The 26060-nt window shown below is 44.2% G+C and overlaps 1 protein-coding gene across 1 annotated transcript; it reads left to right on the top strand.

Annotated features, from left to right (window-relative positions):
* The first annotated feature begins 3772 nt into the window (after positions 1-3772).
* KLHL20 (kelch like family member 20) lies at positions 3773-26060 on the top strand. The gene is made up of 11 exons (XM_059821599.1): positions 3773-3805; positions 11346-11919; positions 16223-16381; positions 17549-17643; positions 18834-18949; positions 19331-19514; positions 20709-20852; positions 21066-21199; positions 21810-22018; positions 23674-23780; positions 25860-26060. The coding sequence occupies exons 1-11, from the start codon at positions 3783-3785 to the stop codon at positions 25942-25944; spliced, it is 1830 nt and encodes a 609-aa protein (XP_059677582.1). The 5' UTR covers positions 3773-3782; the 3' UTR covers positions 25945-26060.

Here is a 26060-nt window from a genome sequence, read left to right as displayed (position 1 = left end):
ACGATGTCGCTCCTGACCCTGACCCTGACCCAGGTGTTGGGGCTGCGAAGGCCAATGATGCTGTTCCATTCGGCGGCCACGCTTTCGGCAACAGCAGGCTGTTTTTTCGGGCCCTCTGGAACAACGCCCATCCTGACCCTGACCCATCCACGTGGGCTGCGAAGGCCGATGCTGCTGGTCCATTCAGCGGTCACGCTCTCGGCAACTACGGGCGGCTGCTTCAGGTCATCCGGAATGACATCCCTCCTGAGTTTAAGCCATTGTTGTAGGCTTCGAAGGCCGATGCTGCTGGTCCATTCAGAGGCCATGCTCTCGGCCACTAAGGGCGGCTTCATCAGTTGTCCAGGAAAGAAACCTATACTGACATTGACCCAGTCAGGGTGGATGTAAAGGCGAAGGCCATGGGGAAACAGAGAGACCATGCTGAGAGCCATGGTGAGGGAGCGAAGCAGGCTGAGCGTCATCGTGGTCTCTCCCGAGGAAAAAAATCTCGACGCACAAGCTGTCTTGGGCTGTCACCCTGAGCAGAGTTCAGGCGGCGAGCACCAGGAGCGAGTGGCTGCCCCGCGGGTCTGCGCTTGCAAGGGTGTCCGACGACGTGACAAGTCATAGGCTGATGTCACGCAAGGCTCTGTGATGTCACAAGGTCTTTCCCGGCCCACCCGCAGGCGATGAAGGCTGAGGCGGAGCTGGGGAGGACCTCCGTAGGCGGAGTTTGAAACCTGCTGCTCCCACGGCTGTGCCCACCGCTGGCGGACACTGAACCCATCGGGGGAGCGGGACTGAGCCCCGCGTGATTCGGGCTGTGGCCCGAACTTCTCAGAGAGGAGGAGCTGTATGCAGAGCCCCACCCAAGCTGCGTTCAGCAGCTGGGCTGCCGTGCCACGGTTCAGCTCAAAAACCTCTTGGGGCCAAAGTGGCAGCCCACGTTAAGAGGAAAGCCAAAAACCCACTCACTTTTGGACAAAAGCCTTAACCGTTGAGAATGAGGAGTGCAATTAGTCTAGAATTATTCCTGGAGGGACGTGACCCACGGGGTCCTGGGCGTGCAGCGGCCACTGCCACCTCACTGGGATACATGCTGCTTCTGAGAACCTGTCCAGGGTATGGGCGGAGCTCTGGAACACGGCCACCTCTCGGCACAGAGGGACCTGCCCGGGCCCTCGGCAGCGCATGGCCACCCTACAGCCACTGCCGCCTGACGGGGATACGTGCCCCCGGCCATTACGGATGCTCCAGCTGATATGGGCCCTCTCGTGAGAGGGCCATGTCTTGGGGCCGGCCGCAGGCGGGAGCAGGCCGCGTCAGGCTCTGCCCGTAGCGGGGATGGGGCGGGCTCGGGCCCGTTGCCGTGTCCGCGGGAGGGCGGGACGGGGAGGGCGGGGGCGGGGACGGAAGGGGCGGTCGCGGCCCGGCGCGCGGCTGCTGCGGTTGGCGAGGGCGTCGTGCGGGGCCGGACCGCTTCCTGCCGCTGAGGAGGGGCCCGGCGGGGTGGGCTCGGCTCGGCTCGGCTCGGCTCGGCTGCTGCGGGACCCCGGCTCGGCGGCGGCGGACCCCGCGCCCGGCGTGAGTCGTCCTGCGCCGTCGGGCATGGGAGCGGCTTTCCGGGGCTGCGGGCGGCCGCCTGCTGCAGCGCGGGGGTGCCGGGGGTCCCCTTGCCCCCGCCGGTGCGGCCTCGGTTCGGGCGCGCTCCTCTGCCCGGGTGCTCTCGGGGTGGCGGAACAGGGTCGGCAGCCGCGTGTTTCCCGCCGCGCCGGGAGGCCGCCGGGGCGCGGCGTCCAGGGCGGCCTGGGCCCTCCGCTCCCGGGGCCGGTGGTGGGGCGGCGGCGGCCTGGGGAGCGCGCCCGGCTCCTCGGCGCGGCTCGGCTCGGCTTGGTCCCCGCTGCGGGCCAGGCGTCCGCGGTTCTGCCCGCCGCTTGCTGTCTGCTGGCGGCTTCCCCAGTGCGCCGTGGGCTGCCGGCCTGAGGTCTTCAGGGGAAGGGGGCAGGAGGGGAGCGGTGTTCGTCCCTGCCGAGCAGCCCCACGCCTCGGAGAACCTACTTGTGCCTGCGGGTGCTCGGGAGCCAGGGCCACGTTTTGCTGGGAAAAGCGTCGTTTCACCCAGTTGCTTCCCCGCGGAGAACGCTAAATCCTGCACTCTAGGCCAAAACGTTGTTTTTTGGTCCCCCCCCGACTTCTAATGTGGCTTTTAAGGGGATTAAATCTGATGCAATCAGGGGTCTAAGAATAGCATCGTCCACGTTGCCTAGCATGTGCAAAGTGCTCTGAAGGGCTTTTGCGTGTGTTCCTGCACACGGGCGGTTGTGGAGGTGCTCCTTTGCAGTGGGGCACCTGGAGTTCCCCGCGGCGAGGCTCGCTCTTCCAGCAAGCCCCTCGATGCTGGTGAGAGGAGCGATAGCAGAGTCTGATCGGGGAGAGGCTGGGCACTCATAGCTCGGGTTTAAATTGGTATGTGATGCCCTAACCGGCAGGAATTAGCTTGCTTTATTTGCAGGAAAGTGTCAACCTGAGTAATTTGCAACTGTGGAAGACAGCAAGTCTGAACTTACTCTTCATTAAATGGCAAACTGCTCCGTTTGTGTTTCTGTGATAATGTACCTGGAGAATGTTGCATATCGAATAAGGTGCTTGTTCACGTAGCCAAATAACTCTATAAACATTGTGTAGTTGAATTTAAATTCTGACAAAAATATTTTGTTATTGTTGGACGCAGGGCAACAATCTCAGTCTTCCAAAAATGGTTTTATTCTTCCTAAATTTAAGTTTTTCTGTTTTTAAATGCTACTTCTGTTTATTTTAAGAGTTATTCAGTCTCATTCCGTCATTGCTTTTCCTGTAGTTTCACTGGTTTCCCATTTCTCACCCCATCTCTGGATGGGAAGAATGCTGTGAATATCAATACGGAAGCAGAAAACCCTTTTGTTCTTTTAATATGTGACAAAAAGTTAGGCTTACTGCTTTAAATAATGATTGAATTAAATTTATTCTTAATTGAATAGTCATTAAAATTGAAATAGGCATGAGCGATACCCTTGTGAAAAGGGTTAATCTACATTGGAATTAGAAGTCAGTCGTTGGATATGGAAGGCCTGTGCAGTTTGCAACTGTTATTCCTCTCAGAAAATGAATATTTGGAGTGGAAGTGTAGTGAGCATCAGGCAGCATCATTAATCTTTGCAGATGTAGTACCATTATTAGCATCCCTCTTGCCTCTGGGGCACATAGTTATCTTCAATTTCCAGACGCAAGTTTTATCTTATATCAAATTCTGGCTCTGCAGTGTAGCTGGTTGAGCAGCACTGGGCTGTTTATTAGGTGCCAGCCTGCCTTAAATCTCTGCTAAATGTATGAGGGAGAGATACCTCCTGGCTCTGAGCAAGGAGTGAGAGCGAGCACTCTGTTACTTGAGATATTTTTTTCCTTTGGTAGAACAATTTTAAGGATTTAGGGAGTCAGGCAGTTTACTGACTTTATGATGTGTGTGTTCCATTTGCCTAAAGAATCATTATGCAGCTGTAGTGAAATGACTTTTAATGATTATATTTTCTTCTGCTTTATTCTCTGCAATCCAGACATTGTTCGTTTAGGCTGTGAATTTTATAGCTGGATAAGAGCTTGAAGGTGTATTAGTACCTGGATGTGGTCAGTTCTGTTGTCCTAGAGCCAGACTGAAGAGAGGAGAAATGTTCTCTTGCTTCTGAATATCAGCCTTTTCTTTCTTTTTTTTTCTTTCTTTTGGATCAGGTCTTGAAGCATAGGGTGAAGGTTTCTCTTCACGGTGCATGGACGGAAAGCCAATGCGCAGGTAAGATGTGAAAAACAATTGTCCTTATCCAAATATGATAAATCATGTGAGTTGGTTTCATAAGTGCCTAGAGCATAAAATGTTGTTTGGTTTTGTTTTTTTTCAAGGCCTGATTTATGAGAATTAGAATATAAAGCATTCCTCTTTAGTCCTTACTTAAATGTATTTAGTTTTCAATCTTTACAAGACCAGATGTCTTTAAATGAATATGCTGTTAGGAAGACTATGGAAGACAAGTTGTTAGAATTCTCCGTCCCCCCTCCCGACTTCCACCATTTACGATCATATTTAAAATCCAGTATTTAATTACTTAAGTATTCAAATTGTGTGACATAAACTGCCTGGGAATAAATTTAAACTTGATTTCTAAGGGGCATTATTTTTCCCTTAACTAAAGGAGTTTAGTCCCTTTGATGGAGTGAGGTCTTGGGTGAAAAGGAGATTTCCTTTTCTAATTACGGATGCCAGCTGCCTCAGTTCTAATGAGCTGAAGATGCAGCTGAAGTTCTTGCTGTGGTTATGTCAGAAACATTATCTGTTATATGGAGAAAAAATTGTTACAGTAAATCAGCATGATGACAGGATGGCAAACAGGATTGTCTGCTAGTTCTAGTTGCTTTTCACTATCTGATGGCAATCCCATGGCAAAACTGAACAGCAGATACATTTCTGTATGTGATACAGGCTGTGTGGAAGCAAAGTTTCCCGAAGTTCTACACCTCTAAATGAAGTGAAGAGAACTCATGCAAATTGCTTAGTCTGTCTGCAGTCTTCAGGATGTTGAAAATAGGGAAACTTTTATTATGGACGATTCTGTAAACAGTCATGCAAGAGAAGGCAAGGAATTTTAACCATAGATGAATATGTAAAGCATTTCTAGTTACAGCATTTGCAGAAACCATTAGCCTGGGTTCTGTGTCATGGAAGGAGGTAAGAAATAAATAGTCATTTAAACCCTTGAAGAGTGACACTGTGTTGTTTAATTAAATGAACCCCTCAAGCGCAACAAAAAAAGACTGTGCTGCTGCTTCAGTTAAGCTAATGAGTAAACCTCGGGACATGATATGGGCATCACTGGGGCTATGTATTGTTCAATATTTTTGCCAAGATAAGAAATGTGGTTTAGACAATGAGGAGCTGTATGTGACTTTTACAGTGAGTTCCTTTTTCTCCAAGACAAATTAAGTAGCAGACGAGCTCTCTTCCACCTTATTCTTCCACAATGGAGGCTGTTTAAATCTTAACCAATGTAAAACCACAGCTTTTCAGTTTCTTATGTTGTACTCCATTTATCAACATGTTTTTGCAAACTGACATAAAATTGGTGACTGGCTTGGCTTGTGTTCTTGTTTTCCTCTTACTTTATTTTTTGTGTTCCTAATGGAAAAATTGAGGTTCTAAATTTATTTTTGTCTTTGTCTGCTGTTTTCTACATGTCACACTGAGGCAGAGAATTAAAGTGGTGAAGGTCATATGTCTTTTGTGGGTTTGTGGCCTTGGACTTGCTGTCATGGAAGTTCTGTCTGCCACTCAGACTGGGTAGTTTTAGTGGTGGGCAACAGCACCGGGCTGAAGAAGTAGAGGTTTTCTATTGTGGTGCTGATCCTGGCACTTCAGGCCTTTTTCTTTTTTTTAAATTTTATTTGGATAATGGATGCAGACCAGACCTTTCAGTACCTTTTGTTTTCCCTCCCTCTCTGGCAGGCTAGGGTAGAGCATGGATAACACGTTTGACATATTTACATGGCTTTACTTTTGAATTAACCTTTCAGCTGATCTCTGTGCCTAGATGTATTGTATTGCTGCGGTCTAGCCTGACAAGCACAGTCCTACCGTGAGCTATGGACTTCAGTTCTTGAATACGCTTGCGTGTTTTAAGGGCCTCTGTGTGGATTGTTAAAATTTCTGTTTGTTAGTTAGTTAGCAGAAAATGATAAAAGGTTCCTGATTGGATTTCAGGCTCACAGATCTTCTTATGAAGTCCAGCTAAGCAGATGGCAGAGCACTTCCTTTTATCCTTTTACTCAGGGCTCTGCGGCCATTTAATACCACATGTGAGAGTCCTGTTAGATACTGCGAGAAGAGGGGAGTGAGACTTGGTCAGTACTGTGTTAGTAAACGTGGTGAGTTGGTATCAAATGCGTACAGCATTCAGAGGATGGGAAGTACAATTTGAACAGAAAAGGTATTGCAGCTCTTCCTGTCAAAATTATAGTCGAGAAGATGCATTGATGTTCGAACAGGATTTATCTTGCGTTAGAGATGAAGTGATAGTCGGGGCAGGCTGTTTTTTCTTCCTGTCAGGCAGCAGCAAGAGAATGTTGCTTTGCTGAAGGTAAAAGCAAGGCAGAGGGGACCCCTCCAGTGAAGGGCATAGTCCCACAGTACCCGAGCAAGGAGGGCAGAGCAGATGTGATGACCAGGGTCAGCCAAGGGTCTGGTGCTCCTCAGGCAAGTCTGTAGTGATGAGGAAGGGCTGAGGTCAAGCCAGGAAGCCAGTGCAGCAGGTCAGTGTCAGTGGGGTACATGATCAGGTACAGGTGTGCCTTTACCATAGCTCAGGTCAGGCATGAGGGCTTGAGCAGCTCCCAGGCAAAGCGGGGAGGCCCTCCTGGCTCTTTCTCACCCAGCTCTTTCCCGGCAGCCTGATCCCACGTTACGGCGGCGCTGTATCGGAGCTGGCTTGAGCGCAGGCAGCCAGGCCCTGCTGAGGGGGAGAGGCTGCCGATCCCGACGGGTGCGCTTGGGGCCCTTGCATGCACTCGGGAAGTTAACCAACTGCTTGGACATAGCTCTTGCCCAGGACAAACTGCAGAAGTCTTAGGAAGGTTTTGGAAGACTCCGGTAATGACCTCATTTTTCTGTGTATGGACATCCTCGTTCTTGGTGAAACTGAGTTCTCTGGGTTTGGTCAGTGAAAATGAAACTAAACAATGTAAATAGGGACATATACACCAGATCCTTGCTGTTCTCCTTTTGAGTCATGTAAAGTAATATTGCAGTCAGGTTTATCTGCTTGTTTTCATAACTCAACCTCACTGAGCACCTAAACCTTGCTGCCTAGGTAAGAAAAGGAGTCAGTGGCATTTTGACAAATAATTAGCCTTTTAGCTAACTAATTCCTAGAGTATTGATTGCTGCAATTAAACATTTCCATTTACTTAGTCAGCAGTGCCATGGTGGTCACTTCTGTTGCTGAAGATACCACCTTTGGCTGGGCCAAATTGAATATCTTTGTTCTAGCAGTTCTGTAACAAGTATAGGAAGTATTTTCTTTGTGTATGCATTAAATTCAAAGCGAGGCGTTGACAGAAATCACTACCGGTTTGGTTTGTTTTCTTCATTTTCTACAAAAATGCATTGCTACTGAAATCCCCTAGAGCAATGTATGATTTTGGATTTCAGTCGATGTTTTCAGCCTGAGACTTGTTCTGTTTCATAGGCCTTAGGTCAGCCTGTTGTTTTCTGCTGGGCTGTGTTAAAGCTTGCTTGTAATCTCATGCTAAAACATACATTATCTTAAACAAAAAATGCAAGCAACTCTGGCTTGAAAGTTAAGGAGCTCTATGATGGTATTGGAGAATATTTTCCTTTTCAAGAAGCTGCTATAAGCTCTAAGGATGGATGTCTCATAGATGCCTGTGTTAATGAATAAAGTTTTGGGAACTGGCATAGCTGAATAAAATGGAGGCAGAGCAGCCTATTTATTTAGCTGACTTAGTGTTGCAGACTGCCTGTGTTCCCATTTGTACTTTTCAGCAGTGTGCTACAAAAACTCATCCTTTGTCAGCCCTTTCTTAATCCCATTGTATTTGCTGATTTCCCCAGCCCTGCATTTTGATGGAAGCTAATCCTAGAATGTCTGCATAGCTGAGTGTGAATCTTTTATCCTTGCATACACATTTCCTCAACCCTTCTTAATCACCCCGAGTATTCAGGAGCAGTTCTTAGCTTTGCGGGGAGGGGGGGGGGAGCTAGCCTGCCGTGTGAGAATCAAGTGCTGCCTTCTGTCTTTCACACCTCTAAGCTACTGACTCATCATTTCATTCTCTATGCATATATATGCATAATGCACACATAATGCAGTTAAATTATTATCCTCGTGGAGACACATGCCATCAGACGGTGTCCTTTTAATTCACACTTCTGTGCCTGTGTATAGCAGCAACCCACAGTGCTTAACATCAAGCATCTTGTTTGATCCAGTATGGAAATTCCCAAGCCCATTGATCACTAGCTTTTGCATTACACAGAGATAAGTTATGGATGAATGAGGAGTGCTAATTTGATTATTACTCTTTTTTTCTGTCCATTCAATGTTCTTTAATCATTAACTAGCACTTTCTCTCCTGGAGGAAGGAGACTGGATACAATGCAGGCACTCCGATAAACGCTGATGGGAACAATGCAGGAATGCCTCCAGTTCTTACTAACCAGACTCCTTTTTAGTTAGTTAATTTAAAGATGTGTTCAGCAGAGTCTAATTTGGGCAGAAAAATCCTGTTCTGTCCTGGCTAGGAAGGACTAGGGCTATTACCTAAATCTGGCCAACTGATCATGTGGCATAAGCTGGTCCACCCTATTGCTCTGTGTCAGCAAAGAGTCTTGAGTGGTGGGATTGACAATGTACACTGAATACTGTGGCGGCATAGCCTTAATCTAATCTTTTTGTAGTTAGAACCTGTGCCAGACCAAAAAGCTCTTTGAGAGCTGCTTTAGAGCTGTTTTCAGTGGGAGTCATCTTTGAGGAAAGTCTGCAGGTGTAACAAAGGGGTTCTGCTTTCCCAAAGGAGGTCCTGTTGTGGACGTAGACAATCTCTTGTGATCTGTAGTTACGTGAAATAGGTTTTTAGTTGAAGAATGCTTGTTCTTTGCTTCGATGCTTTTGGCTGACAGCCTGGTCAAGACAAACTGTCCAAAATTATTACAGTAGCATGTGTCTTAATAGGGCTCTTATTTTTCCTTTTTTCTCCCAGGGATTGGTTTGACATAGCCTGAAACCCCTAATGCACAATAAAATCCATTTGGTTTGCTCAGCAAGAGCTAGACTCCACAGGGGGATTTTTGTCACCACCTTTTTCCATCTCTTGGTAGAGGGATTAAATTACCCTCTGGCCTTAGCTGCTAAGGACTATGGAAGTAAGCCAATCAGGTAAATTAATCTTTAACCAAGGTTTCTTGGTGTTTTTGTAGGGGTACCATTAAACTTAGTTTGCATATGCGGCTGTGAGGAGAGCTTAGCTGCATTGTTCGCGAGGAACTTGGCAGAGCTTTGAAAGTGGTTGTCAAACCCCACAAGGTGAATTTGGGTTGTGAGGGACAAGAGTGGGTGGAGGAGAGCGAGAGGCAGTGTAACAGCAGAAGGATTTGTCAGAGGTGTCAGAAAAGGAGAACGGTGATGGATATAAAAAAGATGGAGTAGGGATAAAAAAACCAAGGCATTTAAGGTTCAGAGGCTGAACAGGAGCAAGCAGCAAAACCCAGAGGGGAGACCCAGCTGGATCTGTGTAACTAAGATATGAGGAAGAGGTAATGGTCTGAAACATCTGAATATGATGATCAAGGAGAGGGTGTGGGGGGAATGGGAAAACAGGCTAAGATGCAAGTGAATAATTCGAACTGCTGCAAAGAGACTGGTTTCCCTGTGGTTAGAAAGTGTGTTTGACATAATAATGAGAGAAAAAGATGTGAGTTATTTTTTTAATTCTTCAAGCGTGCTACATAATACATTGAGCAATGGCAAAGCGAAGTTAGATTTCTTTTTAACTCTTAATATGAACAGAGTGAGCTAGCGACAGCTCACAAATGCCAGTGTACCAGGGAAGCTGGTAATGGATAAGATGTGTTGGGTCTTTCAGTATATCTCCAACAGCCAGTGCACTCACTGGATAATTAATAACCATCAGTATTTTGATATTTTGGTCAGTATGCTTTAATTGCTCTAAGTGATGGTTTTCTGTTGAATTGGGAAGAGGTGATAGTTTCCTATATTTTCTTTATTTTTGTAGTAAGTGATATGTCACTGGTGCTGATGCATCTTTTTAATAATTGTTCACATGATATGTGGCAGAAATTCAAATATGCTCCAAACATGCAAAATGGCATCTCAGTTATGTCTGTGGTGTGTTTAATGTGTGCTGATCTGCTTATTTAGTCTGACTGGTGAAAATAGAGTTGGGTTTAATTCTTCTTGTTTAGCACTGATTTCAGTCATAATGTGCTAGTGAAGCCTGGGGTGTAGGCAGACGTCTCTGCAGTGAGGTATGAGATGTGTCATCTTGGTTCATCCCTGCAGAAGGGCTCCGGGCAATACTGCATTCCCATTCTCTCAAGTTGGTAGCATACATGGTGCGAATCGGGATCTGTCAGCATTGTCACACTGCCATTTGGAAGGGTATTGCACTTAAGCCGTGGCAGAGCTGTTGTCTGCTCAGGGATGTGAGGGATGAAGGAAAGGTACCTGAACTTTTGTAAAGAAGATATTCAAAACTCGCCTGGACACATTCCTGTGCAGCCTGCTCTAGGTGAACTTCCTCTGGTGGGGGGATTGGACTAGATCATCTCCAGAGGTCTTTTCCAACCCCTATCATTCTGTGATTCTGTGATCAGATAGCTAGAACACTGCACATGGAGCTGGGTAGATAGTAAGTTTTTCCTACTCTGTGTCAGAAACTTGGTTTATATATTCTCAAGTAGTTCCTCAACTCTAAAGTTACAATCTTGACTTTATTTTCTTCCTTTTTTGGTAGGCCAATAGTCGTGGATACCTTGATTGTGTTGACTTTTTCCTGATGGGTCTGATAATCCCAACTGCCCTCTGCAGTTATTAGTCTGCCATTCTTGGGAAAGATTAACCTTCTTTTGAAACATTTCAGGGAAGGTAGATTGAGTCAGAAACCTCCATAATTCAAAAATAACTGAAGAGGTGATGATGAAATGGGTATTCTGTCAACCTGAAAGATACTCATGGTAGGCTGCAGGCCATTTTAAGGTACCGAAATCTGTGTGACAGTTTAGTATGTTCAGATACCACCATGATGAGTGAACCCTATCAAAAATGTAGGTAGAAGAACAGAGAAATTTGGTTAAATCATGCAACTGGAATTCTTTGCAGTGGAAATCTATCTCCAGCTCTATCAAAGAAAACTCAATTGGCAACGGGCAGTTCAGCTAATCTTTGCTTTGAGTCACTCTCTATGAAATGGGGCTAATATTCCTCTACCACACAAGGCTATTATGAGGTTCAGTTAATAAATATGTATGTGTAGTTGGATATTACAGTGGTGTGTCATGGAAAGCATATAAAAATAGATATAAATATAAGCCTGTTGCAAGTTGGCATTTGTTTACTTCTAGGTACACTTTGGTTTGAGACGGATTCCTCTGTCACGTGATCACGAGTGTGTTTCCACATTCTGGCATGGAGCTACGGTCACTGCTGGTTTTGCGCTCGTAGTCGGTGCGAGCCCTAGAGCTTTGGCTGACAGCTGGTGATAGGCTAGTTGATGATGGTCCTGTCTCATGGCTTCCTCCGCTGCAGGTGTACCAGTACTCGACCAGGAGAGACCGGAATGGACGTGACTAGCCGTTGCACACTTGGAGATCCTAACAAACTGCCAGAAGGGGTGCCGCAGCCTGCTCGCATGCCCTACATCTCTGACAAGCACCCTCGACAAACTTTGGAAGTCATCAATCTTCTCCGGAAGCACCGGGAGTTGTGTGATGTGGTGCTAGTAGTCGGTGCAAAGAAGATCTATGCCCACAGGGTGATTCTGTCAGCCTGCAGCCCTTACTTCCGAGCCATGTTCACTGGGGAGCTGGCAGAGAGTCGGCAGACAGAAGTAGTGATCAGAGACATCGACGAAAGGGCCATGGAACTGCTGATTGACTTTGCGTACACCTCTCAGATCACTGTGGAAGAGGGAAATGTCCAGACCTTGTTGCCCGCTGCTTGCCTTCTCCAGCTGGCTGAGATCCAGGAGGCCTGCTGCGAGTTCCTTAAGAGACAGTTGGACCCTTCCAATTGCCTGGGCATCCGAGCTTTTGCTGACACTCACTCATGCCGTGAACTGCTGAGGATTGCTGACAAGTTCACACAGCATAACTTCCAGGAGGTAAGAAGCTGGTATGCTGGAATCGTGGTGTCAAACGTGTGAATGTGTCCTGTGAGAGCCTGTGTAACTCTCATTTTGTGTTTCTTTCCAAATCCTGCCTTTACATCTGCTGTGTGCCCTAATAGCGATGGGTGCCAGCTGTTAGTTGGGGAAGAAAGAGGAAAGAGGTACTTGCAGAAGCACTGGTGGTTTGTGTATGATCCGCAGCATTTCTTCTCTTAGAGTTGTGTGGCGAGTGCTACACGGAAGGCAAGGTCGCAGGCATAGTTGGAGTTTGGTATTATATCTGACATGGCTGCATGATGGTTTGACATTCCATTCCCCCTTCAGAAGTCTTCTGGATTCTACAGAATTGGAGGGGAGATGGGTGTTAAAGTGAAGACAATGCATCAATAGAACCAAAAAAGATTGGTATTCAGTTTAGAGATTGGAGATGTGGGTATATGGAGGAGCATACGGCTGCCTCAGTGGAGTCTTCAACTCCCTTGCTGTAGCAGAACTAGGGTTTTGCATCTATTATTCAGCAGAAGTTGTTTGAAAGTAATTCAAATGTGTAATTTTGTAGCTGACCTTTATAAAGCCCAGTCTCTTTTCCTTTGTTAATTCTGCCTGGATGATTTTTGGGGAAAACAAAATAGCCAACAACTGGTTCAGGGAAGGATCAGTGTAATAATTAAGGATTTTTTGAGCAATAGTCTGAGAACTCAGAGCGGGTCTTTACTTAACTGTTACAGCCAGTTGCAGAAGGGAGCCCAACACTTAGAAGTGGTGTTTTTCCTGAGCTCTGGTTGGAAAGGCAAGAATTTGCGTATGTTTTGGAAGCAGCTATTCTGCAGGAGTGCACTCAGCATGAAGGTCTGTTCCCCTGCTAGAGAGATTCATCTCCTGCCTTTTCCAGAAACTGCACTCTTCCATCCCTTGGAACAGGTAGCCTGCTATGAAGAAATCTCCTCTTTCTGCCTGCTTCACAGGTAGATCCTTTCCAAAGGGAGTAACTCCAGTATTGACTCCTGATGCTAATTTAGTTTCCCCAGAGAAGTGGCAGTATGTAAGTGGTGTGATTGATTGCAGCTTGCCAACTCTTTTTTCCCTGCAGGAAATAGATTGGAATTATATTAATTTCAGTCAGGTATTACTTAAGAAAATTATCAGCAGAAGCAAACACAATTGAACTTGACTGTTGGACACATTGAAGACAATACTTGGTATTTAACTGTAGGCACATGACATCAGTTTACTCTAAAAGTTGCAATTAAATATGTCTTTCCTAACCATGAAGACTAGAAAATAGAATTTGCTGTTTAAGATGAGAGCTTGTTTTTTGTAGAACTTGGTGATTTCCCAAAAGCCCTACATTTTAGCTGGCCATTTCATGTGTCTGTGCTTGCTCTGCATTTCTTTTCTTCTCCGCTTTTTTTGGGAGCAGGGTGGTAACCAGATGGTCGTTTATTTTCAGTGCTTCGTCGTTTTAATGGTGTTATCTGTGCTCTTCTCATTATTATGTGAGTAGGGCATGCTTACAAGCCTCTAAACTTTTTTACAGCATAACAATTTTGGTTTTAAAGGTTTTAGCATTAATACATGCAGCTGGCTGTTAAGAGCTGCCTGCTATGGCATTCTTTTCTTCTGCAGTCCCTCGAAGTCAGCTTCCTGTCTTCCTTATCCCTCTTAAAGTACACAAAGGCAAAAGTTTTGGACTCGAGAAAACACTCTCCTCCTCAAAGGTGGTTGAAGTTATAATTGACTTAACTGAATCATGGCCTCTGGAAAGTAATTGCTTAGATTAGAGCACTACTTCTTTGGCCTGGGCAGGTTTTGGTGTCCCTTGCAGTGCCCCAGCAATTTTGCAGCTCTTCATCCTTAATGATCAATATTTTTGCTTCCAGTGTTTCTCTGCAGACAATCTTAATGGTGCTGCTTGTTGGGATTGTATTCTGTTCTGCCATTATTTTCCATCTGGAGAGTGGATTGGTAATCCCTGGTGGAAGCCAGTGACTTGGCTACTTAATCATCCTCCACTGTGGAGGTTGAGAACGGATAAAAAACGTGCCCTCCTCTGCAGAGGCTGTATGGTCATCGTTCCTCTGAGTTGGCAAAAAGAAATGCGAGATGAGAATTTCCTGAATGGCAATGTAAAATATTAAGCACTAGGCACCAGGCCAACCCATGCAGTTACTTTGAATGCGGTCTGAATTGCTTCACGTCCTCTGCTGTGCTAACCTCTAGTTCTATAAATTTTTATGTGTATTGCTGCATTACATCATTAACTTCTTGGTAAAATGTTTTTCCAAGTTTTCCATTCCCCTCAATTTAATTTGCTGCCTAAAACCCCTAGTGAATCTTGTGCATGCAATGTGAAATGGTTCTATTAACAACTCTGCTGTACAAGAACAGCCTTCGTATTTTTTTGTTTGGTCTCTGACATCTGTGTGAAGGGAAAAAAATATACTTAAGGATGAACAACTTGTACTTTGCATCAACAGACAAAAATTGCACTCCATGTTATATACTCTGACATTTATTCTCTCTGTTTGTAAGTGCAGTAATGCACATGAATACTGTAGAGGAAATGAAGCCCATCCAATTCTTGTTTAGTAAGGAAGTCAGTCAAATAGACCACTAATATTAGTCAGATAATTATTACTGTCCTGATAATTAAGCCAAAATAAGCCAAAGCATTTTAAATAATTGTTTGCTTTACTATGTAAACTAACAAGTTGCATAGTAGTAATAACTTGGTTTGCCATCGATGCAGCTGGGTTTTCTGAGGGTGGACAGGAGGGTCTGGATGACCATCCTTAACTCAAAAACTTACAGAGCCTCTGTTTTCAGAGTCTGAGGCTGCACTTACAAACTGTTGGGTAAAGTTTAGACATAAGCTAGAAGGGAGAGAGACTATGGAAGAATGCTGATAAAGATCATTAATGACCAGCCCAGTTCTTACTCTAAGGCTGAAGAAGTGTGTGGGCTAACCTTGCTGCGCCTCTTACTGCCCCTGAAAGCCCACAGGATCCTAGACCAAAGTCTGGTAACTGATCTCACTGTTGTGTTCCTTTAAACTATATTTGCTGTTGTCAGTATGTGGCAATTTTTATATATTCATTCAGTGCTTAATTCTGTAGGTAACTAAAAGGACAGCACAGCTGACTGCTGTTGAGGTGATTGTGTCAAAGAATGTATTTTTTTTCATTTACACTGTAAATAATAAAATAAGTCCTGGAATTCTAATGTGGTCGCAAATGATAAGGACAAGCCGATATTCAGTTATTTTCTGTCACCGAACCTCTCAGATTACAGGGTACAGATTGGGAGTGCTTGTTGGGAAGCCAAGCTGGCAGTTATTAATCGAACCATTTCTGCAGTTCTCTTTATTTTGATTCTTGCATCTTTCCCATCTACCGGGTCTCAGTGCAGAAGAGGTGGTTGTGCATGAGCTCTAACCTCTCAAGGCAGGCGCGGGCTGACTCAGTGTGCTCTGTGGTGTGTTCTGTGAGCTGTCCTCCAGTGGCAGCTAAAGCCTCCTGAGAAACTCAGTTGCTATCTTGGGTACGGAAGGAATGAATGTGTTTGCAGATTGTCAGTGGCTTGAATTTCACTAGAGATCAGTCCTTAGGATCTTAGGAGGCTCTGATTCCTTAAGTGCATCTGGACTTGTGCAAACTCTCTCTATGTATTTAGAGCAAATGAAAGAGGTAGGATCAAATGAGTCCATCCCCCTTTCCTGAAATATTTTCTGTTCTGCCACAAATTGGCATTCAGGAAGACTTTCCATGTTCTCTACAATGCCTCTGGTAACTTGTTTCTGAGACTGATTTTTGTGCTCTGTGTTGGATTTCTTGTGAATAGAGCCTCTCTATTCCAATACCACTTTTCAGTCACGTATTTATCACCTATGCAACATTTTTATTTCTGCTTTATATATTAGACACGGCAAACAAGGAAACTGATTTTAAAGAAGGGCTTTGTTTTTCCTAAATTTTGAAACCTGATCAATGTGTTCTGTGGTTTAACCCTTTAAAAGTGTCCTACAAAGAAACTTGGTGTAAAATGCCCTTTCACTTGCATCCCCATCTCAAGGTCTCTGTGTTGCGTTGCTTGGGACTGCATTCTGCTCTGTGCAGCAAACCCTTCACACGTGTTGATGTCAAAACAGTGATGGGTATTTGGCACTTTACTGGATCAGTCATTAGACTAATTCAAATGGACTGTATCCACTTTACAGTTGCACTGAAGTGCTGGAGTGGTGAATGGCCGTGGTGTTTTGGTCACTGTCCTTACTTTTTTTTGCTTTCCATTTAACCAGGTAATGGAGAGTGAGGAGTTCATGCTGCTTCCTGCCAACCAGCTCATAGACATTATATCCAGTGATGAGTTAAATGTTCGCAGTGAAGAGCAGGTGTTCAATGCAGTGATGGCCTGGGTGAAATACAGCATTCAGGAAAGAAGACCCCAGCTGCCACAGGTAATCTTGAGCGCAGTAACATTTGAGACCGCTTTATCCAGGGGAAGAGTAATGAGGGCTGATATGGTGGTGCCACAGCAGTGTCACAGTTCTAAATGCATGCAAAGCCACAGTAATTCTCTGTGATTTGCACCTGTGTTAGGTGGCTTGCACTTTCCCTTCATCTAGGCTGGAAGGTGCAGTGGCTAGAGCCTTCAATAGGGGCTTTGTTGAATTGTTTCCAGGTAGGACTTGCCAAACTAGATCATTCCAGTATTCTGTCCAGACAAACCTGCCTGCATTGCTCTGAGTGTGGTATAAAAAACATAGTGGATATGAAAAAGCTTGTCTTCATTTGAGCTGTATCTTTAAGCACAGCTGTTTGATTTATGCCTCAGCCCTCATGATCTTATACTGGAGCTTGTCAGAATGGTTTTGTTGAAATATGATGCTTCATCTAAGCCAAGCCATTTCACAGAGAAGCACCCATTCTGACAAAGCTGTCAGCTGGAAAGCCTCTGAAGTCTCAGGCTTTCTGATCAAAAGAGGTGAGAGTCTGCCTGCCTCAGTGTTTCTGCTTTGGAAATAGATGTTAAATGCAACTTTATTTAGTGGAAAGCTTTTGGAAATAGTTTTAAATAAACAAACCAAACCAGAAAAATCCGCTGTTCTCAAGGTAACTCTTAATGCTCTTTTAACGGTGTGCCTTTTTAGGCTACTCTGTTTATACCTGCTTGTGCCTCCAAATTCTAAACCATTGTGAAAGGCATGTTATCTGTTATTACTCATTTACTGCACAATACCAGTCACATGTAAAAGAGCTGAATAGTTGCTAAAACTTCTAACTGAACTAGTGTTTCAGGCAGATGTATTGACATCTGTAATTTTGTAAAGGTTTTCAATTGTGACCTTGTTTTCAGCTGTTAATAGATCAGTGGATTGTCCCCTTTCAAAGACTGATTTTCTGCTGGGTATCTAAATTGGTGTATTGAAAAGGCAAAGGTGCTGTAAGATGAGCTGCATTTAACTAAAATGCAAGGGTTTGGATGTGTAAATGACTGTGCATGTTTGCCAGAGGAGTTATTAACTCTTTATCAAAATGTGTTAGCCACTATTGTTTTCCATTTGGCTTCTTGCATCTCTGTGGGTTTATGTGGTTTACCATATATGTTCTGGTTTGTGTTTTAGGTCCTGCAGCATGTCCGTCTACCGCTGCTGAGTCCCAAGTTTCTTGTGGGTACAGTGGGCTCTGATCCGCTTATTAAGAGCGATGAGGAATGCCGGTAAATCTCCTCACTGATTTACGGAATTGGATTTCATTGTATTTGGGTGCTTTATTTGCATCTGTTCTCTAAACCTGTGCTGATTTGCAACTGGGAGGAGAAGAGATGCAAGAAAAAGTGTTTACTATTTGCATAATAGTCAATAATGTGCCCTAGAAGTGTTTTTGTTCTTTCAAGTTTTTGGTGAAATAGTAAACTTTGAGCACACGGGTTGACTGTTGGTAAAATACCCTTCAGTGTATTGTTTTCCATTTCACCTTTTTTGTTTCTCTAGTCATGGCCTTTCATTACAGCTTACCGCTTGCATGGCATTCATGATCTCATTAGAACTTAAAGTAGCTTTTCTGTGTAAAAAGTCTGCAGTGATAACTGGCAGTGATAACTGGATTGCACTCTGGGATTAGAGTCTGCTATTTCCTACAATGCTAGTGCCAGGAAACTGTAATTTCTTCCTCTTGCAGTATGACTCTCACCTTTCTAATTCTGTGGAGTTCTGTATCATCTATAAAGCACGCATTTTTTCTTGTGCTTAATGTAAAGAAGCTCAGGGGATAGGCTTAACTGTTCTCTTCCTGAATAAGCATTCATAGTGGGGGAATTCCACATTTGTAGAGGGAAGGAGGACTTTTTTTTCTTTTTTGTTTTATTCAAGGGTTTGGAATATTAGGATTAGACCAGGTGGCAAGTCATGAATGGATGGACAGTGTGAGCTGGCCAGAGCTGATGGAGAAAATATTCATCAGAAGGGTACTATCTCCATCTATTGGTCATGTGTGTGTATTATGTATTTGTGTGCTTTTCAACTCCTGTTTTGTTCCTAGGCAAAACAACTGATTGTTAAGTTTTAGCTTGAGGCAGTCTGGGTTTTTCTTTTCTGCATAATAAGCCTGACTAATCTCTTGTCACAGTTTTTTATCAGTCTTTATAGCAAGCAATATCTGTTATTAACTCTGGCCAAATATTGATACTGGTCTACTGCTGTCACTGTGTGAATGACTTGTAAGCAGCTGATAAGTATTTAGGTGACAGTGTACGTTTTAACTGTAGCTATTCATGCACTTATGCGATTTGTGAATACCTCAAGTGCATGACTAGTGCTGGCTGCTCTTGCCATTGGTTTTGATTCATACCTTCTCCTGAGACTGGTGTCAGGTGAACTTTTGGCATTAATATTTTCCTGTCTTGCACAGGGATCTAGTGGATGAAGCTAAAAATTATCTGCTGTTGCCCCAAGAGCGGCCGCTGATGCAAGGACCAAGAACTAGACCGCGCAAACCCATCCGCTGTGGAGAAGTGCTCTTTGCAGGTATGTAGAGCTCCTGCTGGCTTAGGTCAGGAGATTCAAGTCTGGGTTTTCTTGTGATAGTGCTTCCGTAAGGCTAGTCTCCACAACGTATTTCTGAAGTGACCTGTGCATTAATATTTGGAGATTTGAGTTAACTTACACTTTCTTACTTGCGTGATTTCTTTGGTGCTATGAATACCCCAGTACTTCCAAACTTAATGCTAATCCTCTTGAAAATCACATTCTGTCTTCTAATTATAATTCTCAGAATGAGTAACTCGGAGATGGGGCTACTGGGTTAAGGCTGACAAAGTCCAGAGGGATTATTTGTACCAGGCACACATACAGTACGTGAGCTCAGTGCGTTACTATGACGCTATTTCTTGTGTCTGGTTCCTACAGTGGGAGGCTGGTGTAGCGGGGATGCAATTTCCAGTGTTGAGCGCTATGACCCTCAAACCAATGAGTGGCGGATGGTGGCTTCCATGAGCAAAAGACGCTGTGGTGTTGGAGTCAGTGTTCTGGATGACCTCCTCTATGCTGTGGGAGGCCATGATGGTTCGTCTTATCTTAACAGTGTAGAAAGGTAGGTCTCCGTAAGGCCAATGTGCAAAATGTTAACTCTGAATGCTTAAACCTGGGTGCAGCCTCTTTAAAAATGAGTTCATTTTGCCAGCTGTGTTCTTCGTCTGTTGAAAACCTGAAATTTGTATTACATGTTATCTACATTTCCTCCTCCCTTGCATACCCCTTCAATATTGTGTTGGTTTACTGCTGAACTAGGACTTCTTGCATAACAGCTTGTGTCATGTTATCCCCAGCTTAATGAGACAAGATGTAGCCTTTGGTATAAGGCAGGCATATGTAAGAGATGGGTCTGGGTATAATTGATGGGAGAAGTGATGATCCTGGTTAAACTTCTTTGCAATTGCTAGTTTGTTTTTGGCATTGTTGAGGAAGGTGAGGTTACAGTAAGCATTTCTTAGATGTTGAGGGAAAGATCCTGGAATTTTATCGTAGAGTGGTAACTAGAGAATTAAGGAGCCTTGCAAACACTTATACAGAAGAAGGAATATAGGTCAGTTTTAGACCTGTGAAAGATATAAGTCGAACAAGCTTTGTCAAGCTTCCTGTTTCTGGGAGCTGCATATGGCAATCCCCATGCCTAAAAGCCACATGACTCAAGCACTCCTAGTACTCTAAATCTTGGCCCTGTAACAAATCGAACGAGCTATACAAATATCCCCTTTCTCCTCGAGCCTCCCCTTCTTCCCACATATCTCCTTGCTTATTCCCAGCTTCACAAATCATGATCCTAGCCTTACATCTCATGTCCTGTACTTTTCTGCTATGCATCATATTTCCTTGTCTCTGGATTCCCAAGTCCATGTGGTTCCTTTATCTTTGATCTCGAAGTGCAGGTCCCAGTGCTGGCTGAGTTCTTGTGTGAACTGCAGAGAACATACAGCAGAGTAACTCTGGTTCCTGCTCTTTGCGTGGATGCAAGTTACCACATGTCAGCCAGTCCCTGGTAACTTGCTGTCTTATGAACCTGAACCTTTGATCTTCAGTTTGAATCATCTCAAGCTGCAGTTTGAACATCCCTGGAATAACATGTGTTGGATGCATTACATCACTTTGGGGGTTTTATCCAGCTTACAAATAGCTATGTTTCAGTTTAAGCTCAAGATAGGCAAGTTTCACTGCCGTAGTAGTTTCCATGCATGGGAGAGTCTGAAGCATACCTAGACATGCTGTGCTGTTTGGTGTGTTTTTCTAGGTATGATCCGAAGACCAATCAGTGGAGCAGTGATGTGGCACCAACCAGCACCTGCAGGACCAGTGTTGGAGTAGCAGTTCTTGGGGGCTACCTCTATGCTGTGGGTGGCCAGGATGGTGTCTCTTGTCTCAACATTGTGGAAAGGTACTTTTTAATTTAAAAAAAAAAAAAAAAGTGGGGCACAGAGAGAAGAGGGTTTCTTAGAAGGTGCAGTTGATGCAGATGAGCTGGAGAGGAGGTAAGTACTGTACAAATCTTATGGGGATTTTTTGTTCGGAGAGAGTAAGGTCAGTCTTCATGCCCCTTTGTGCATTTGTCAACACTTCACTAAGCTTTGGTGTTTGTTCTTTTTGCTAGATATGATCCCAAAGAAAACAAATGGACTCGAGTGGCTTCCATGAGCACCAGGCGCCTGGGAGTGGCAGTGGCTGTGCTAGGGGGCTTCCTCTATGCTGTGGGAGGCTCTGATGGGACTTCTCCTCTCAATACTGGTATGCCTTTTGCTGTCCCTCATTGCAGTTAGCACTTGTCGTTGTCCTGTTTGTCCTTAGTGTCCCCAGATGGCTGTTGAATAAATTGGTCATCAGTTTGCTGTGTTTTTTCCCCTTTAAATGGGATTTATACCATACAGTAATTCACTTTCTAGGCTTGTGAGCCCCTATTACCTGGCTATGTGTGTTTTTTTCTTTCTCGATGCTGCATTTGGCAGCGTGTCCTGAATAAAATACTTTGATCATTTGCATAACAGTTGCGAGCACATTTTTTTTTTTCCTGCAGTAGCCCTTTTCTGCTGTAGAAAGGGAAGTGCCAAAGGTAAAACTACTGCAAGATAGTAATGCAGGTCAGTTTGTAGCATTGCCAGCTCACTCTTGAGTGAAGATGCTGAATGTGATTGACTTTGTAGGACTGGAGAGAGAATAGCAAGCCTTCTATAGGAGAAGAGTGTTAGAGTGGAGACAACAAACTGGCTTATCATATTTTTGGTGTGTAGAAATTGCAGTGTCTTTACAGATGGAGCAATGCTTTGGATGCAGGTTCAAAAGTGCTAACCCCCACTGCCCGCCAACCCTGTTGTCCAAAGATGTGTCATTTCCTCTGCAGTGGAACGCTACAATCCCCAGGAGAACCGCTGGCACACAATTGCACCCATGGGGACGAGGAGGAAGCACCTGGGCTGTGCGGTATACCAAGACATGATATATGCTGTGGGAGGCAGAGATGATACGACAGAGCTCAGTAGTGCTGAGAGATACAACCCTCGAACCAACCAGTGGTCTCCTGTTGTGGCCATGACATCCCGCCGGAGTGGAGTGAGTTTGGCTTGGTTTGCTTGCTTATACTGTACGTAATCACATGGTGACAGCACAGGTAGTGACATCTTGGGAGGTTTTTTTCTTGCTTCCTCTGTACCTTCACCTCTCTTCTGTGACGGGAAAGGTTTGCAAAAAGTCAAAGCTCTTTAGCAAGACTAGAGAATGAAGTGATAGTCATGTCATGCCATAGGCATGCCTGAGGATGGGGAAATGGAGTCATTTGGGGGTCTTTTTTAATAGTGTTGATCCCTCATACGGAATCAACTACTTTGGCCTGAAACAGAGGAGTTCTTTAGTTTTTTACTTGGCAAAGTAGCCATACTTGGCCTGAGATATTAGAGAACAGTATCAAAATTGATACCTGGGTCTTATCCTGCAGTGCACTTTGGGTGGATTAGGAGGTGAATGTACCTACTTGCCCAGAAGAAAGAGCTGGGAATCTGGGCAAGCATGTGTTTAGATGCAAAGTCTTTTCATTGCCTTGAGATGTGTGGGAACAGGGTTTCTGGGCTTTCACTTAGAATGTTGCCTCTCTTCACCAAATCCTGTGAGTATGGGGAGTGACAGCATGTTCTCATCAACTGGTAATCTTCCTGCTTTCTGTAGACATGTGAAGAAAAGATTAACATAGTGTTTTAAGTAGTCATCGTGTTTGGACAGATGCAAATGTTATGAATATTTATCATTGGATACTGGATTATATAGTGAAGAGTGGATAATTCTGTCTGTATGTTAGTACTTCAGTGTCTGGTGAGCCAAGTATTAATCACAATTTGATCAACTACTGGTTTTAGAGACAGAGAGTACATATTTATTTCCGTCCTCAAAGCATATAGTACACTGTCCAACACTCTCCTTTTTAGTTACTGGTTAGGTGTTGACTTTTCATGAGCTTCTCCTATATTTGCTTTCTGTAGAAACTGCTAAACAGATGCAGCTGTATCTGCAGCCCTCTTGAGTTTTCTAACTTCCTCAAAGCCAAAACAAGGACGATTTTATATTGTGTTTGTGTTGTCTTTTTTGTGTTATGCCATGAGATGTTTTCACTGGAAATGATCTTCCTAAACTACAGAACTGTTTGAGATTTCAGTGATTTTTGTACTTCAGCAGAAAGACAAAATAGAAAGGCTGGAGGTCAAGGTGCTTACAGATGGTCCAAGCCCCAGCCCAAGAGGAGCGGGCCAGGGGCTTACATATGTTTCTCCTAGTTTAAGCAAGCGTTCCAGGCTATAGGCTTGTCGATGTTCTGGTGCGTGCATGTCACAGTTGGTGAAGAATTTCAGTCCAGGGCATAATAAGTTTTGGCTGAAAAAGGCTTAGGTTCTCATGTCTCTATTATCATGCAAGCAGTTCTAGTTCTTGTAGCTGGTGATAAGGGGAACCTTCTGCTTTTTCTTTAAGAGATTCTCATCTTGAGAGATATATTTAACTTTTCATGTCTCGTTATTTTTTAGGCTATTTTATGTCTCCCCCCTCCCCCCCCCCCCCCAAAAAACCCCCAAACAAACAAAACCACCCTCTACTGCAGACTGCCTTTCACCAAACATGGTTATTAATCCTTTTATTAATATTTTCATTTTAACCCTTTTCAGGACCTGTCTTTTCAGGACATCCCAGCTAAATAGCTGCTACCTGTGATGGTTGTTTTTCAGGTTGGCCTTGCAGTGGTGAATGGACAGCTGATGGCAGTGGGGGGTTTTGATGGCACAACATACTTGAAGACCATTGAGGTGTTTGATCCAGATGCTAACACATGGAGGTAACTGTTAAGTCTGTGAAACAATCAAATAGTGCTCTCCAGCTGTAGCTGTTGCCACCCAGCTGGAGCTGTCCCAGCCAAATTAGAAATTTGATGCATACCATAGCGAAGAACTTAGGTGTGGTAGCCAGCATAATGTTCACATTGTGGCTTGTTGGCTTGCATGGAAGTGTAAGAAGGAGAATCACATTTTGAAAAATAACCCAATATGCCATGTACCTACAGTACCCTCGTGTCTATGACTATGGGAGTAGTAGGCAGTTGAGAAACACTTTCTTGCAGATTTCTGCTTGAATTCCAGCCATTGACTCCATTTTAAGTAAAATGGGAGCAAGTTTTCCATAGTTTTTCCCATCAGAGTATCCCAACAGATTTAACCAACTTTTAGTGAATAAAGACTCATTGCATCTTTTGCAGGTAGGAAGATGGTGTATAGGTAGGTTATTGAGACTCGGAGAAAATAAATGATTTATTAGTCTTGTTGGGTAGCAAGCAAAAGGTCATACCAAAACCTAGTTTGATTTTCTTTAAGTGCTGCTTTTGAACGTAACAAAAATGGACCACATTGAGTGAGATATACCCTTTCTGTTTATTTTGGGCTGAGTCTCTTCTGCTTGCCAATAAAACGAAGCTTGCCCTTAGCAGAAGGAGCTCACAGCCATGATGTAGAATTCAGCCTACTCGTTTTTTGCTTTCAAGCTGAGGCTCTGATTTCCAGATCCTTTTGGAGGAGCTGAAACAGAACACTTTGAGCATATGATGTTCTTTCCCCTTTAAATCTGCAAGACAGCAATTAGAAAAATTTAATCCGATTTACAAGCTGAGAGAAATAATATGAAATTGCCAATCAAAAAATGTGTACCGAGTAAAAAGGCTATTTTTCCTATTTCTTTTCTAGTCACAACTACACTTGAAAGCAATTGCCTGTGTATTTATTCCTAAATCTAGTTAGTATAAAATTTTAAGCTCCTGTCTGTATTCTTGTAATCTGGCAGGGGTGGGGAATAGAAAGAAACTAATGTCCTTATTCCTTCCAGTCTAGTAATACTAGTAGATTAACCCTTTCCTGCCGAGATAAGCTGTCATAAGAAGCAGTGGAGGAACGTCCCCTTGTTTGTTGACTTACGGACAATGCCTTTTGAACGGCTGAGAAGACCAGTTGAGTAGAGAGTAATACATACTTCATATTCTGTTGCTGAATCGTTTTCAGCTACTTCCAGTGACAGTAACAATAACAACATGTCTAGAATTAGGAGGTACTGCTTGGGCTAGCATTCACAGAAGTTTAGAAGGTTGTTCAAGGTACTAACTTGTGGGTTTTCTCTCCCACTGAATTCAGTATAGCTGATCAACATCCGTGGTATTCTTTCTCTTGTTTGCTGTACTACTTGTTCTGCGAAGGATATTTTCATTTGTGTAGCCTGAGAAATGCCTCCAACGCAATTTGGGTTTAACAAATTGCATTGGTAGGAGTTGCATGAAGAACTTGCTTCTCCTGTTTCTGCCAGGAGACTTCAGCTGCATATTCCCCTCTGTGCCACTGAAGTGAGTAGGATGCTGGAGTCTATAGGGATCAGATTTCCATATGAAATGCAGGCACCATTTCAGTAACGTATTTTGGAGAAACAGATGGTGCTTGGGATGTGTTACATCTTCGTTGGATCAGCTGAATTAAAGGTATTAGAAATATAAAAGAAATTAGTTGAGTTGTAAGTAGCAATCCTATCCTTGCTCTTGTGTTACCCAAAATGCAGCCCAAGGTCAGGTACAGCCTGCAAAGTTCTTTGCTATCTTGCACATTACTGGACAGGGAGAAAGCAAGTGATTACTCGAGTAACAGAAAACTGTGGTGTCAAAATGAGAAGCGGTTTTGGTTTTGAGAGAGAAAGGCATGAGCAAATACAGCTGTTTACCTTGGAAATATATGAAGTGGCTGCTACCCAACTTACTTGTCATGGTCTGCTTTAACCAGAGGTTGACAGTGTTGTAATTGTGCTTACAAGGGCTGGTTCAGTCTTTCCCATGGTAGCTCCGTGAAGGAGCTGAACCGGTGTGACTACTGAAACCTTGTCTTTGCAGGTTGTATGGTGGGATGAACTATCGGCGGCTGGGAGGAGGAGTAGGTGTTATCAAAATGACACACTGTGAATCCCATATATGGTAAGCATCAAGAGGGAGGGAGACCCCTTGGTTCTCATTCCTAGAAAAACTGAAGAGACTTGTTGACACTGGACCTCTTTGCAGCTCTAGTATGAACGGTCTAGATCCAATGTAACTCTT

This window comes from Gavia stellata, chromosome 10 (genome assembly GCF_030936135.1).
Source record: "Gavia stellata isolate bGavSte3 chromosome 10, bGavSte3.hap2, whole genome shotgun sequence".
Lineage (NCBI taxonomy): Eukaryota > Metazoa > Chordata > Aves > Gaviiformes > Gaviidae > Gavia > Gavia stellata.
This window is presented reverse-complemented; position numbering and strand designations above follow the sequence as displayed.

What these genes read in the sequence shown, in the direction of transcription:
- KLHL20 (XM_059821599.1), top strand. Translation starts at nt 3,783, where the DNA reads ATGGACGGAAAGCCAATGCGCAG. An exon ending in GAAGACCCCAGCTGCCACAG is followed by an intron (nt 16,382 to 17,548) that starts GTAATCTTGAGC and finishes TTTGTGTTTTAG; the next exon opens with GTCCTGCAGCATGTCCGTCT. An exon ending in TGGAGAAGTGCTCTTTGCAG is followed by an intron (nt 18,950 to 19,330) that starts GTATGTAGAGCT and finishes TGGTTCCTACAG; the next exon opens with TGGGAGGCTGGTGTAGCGGG.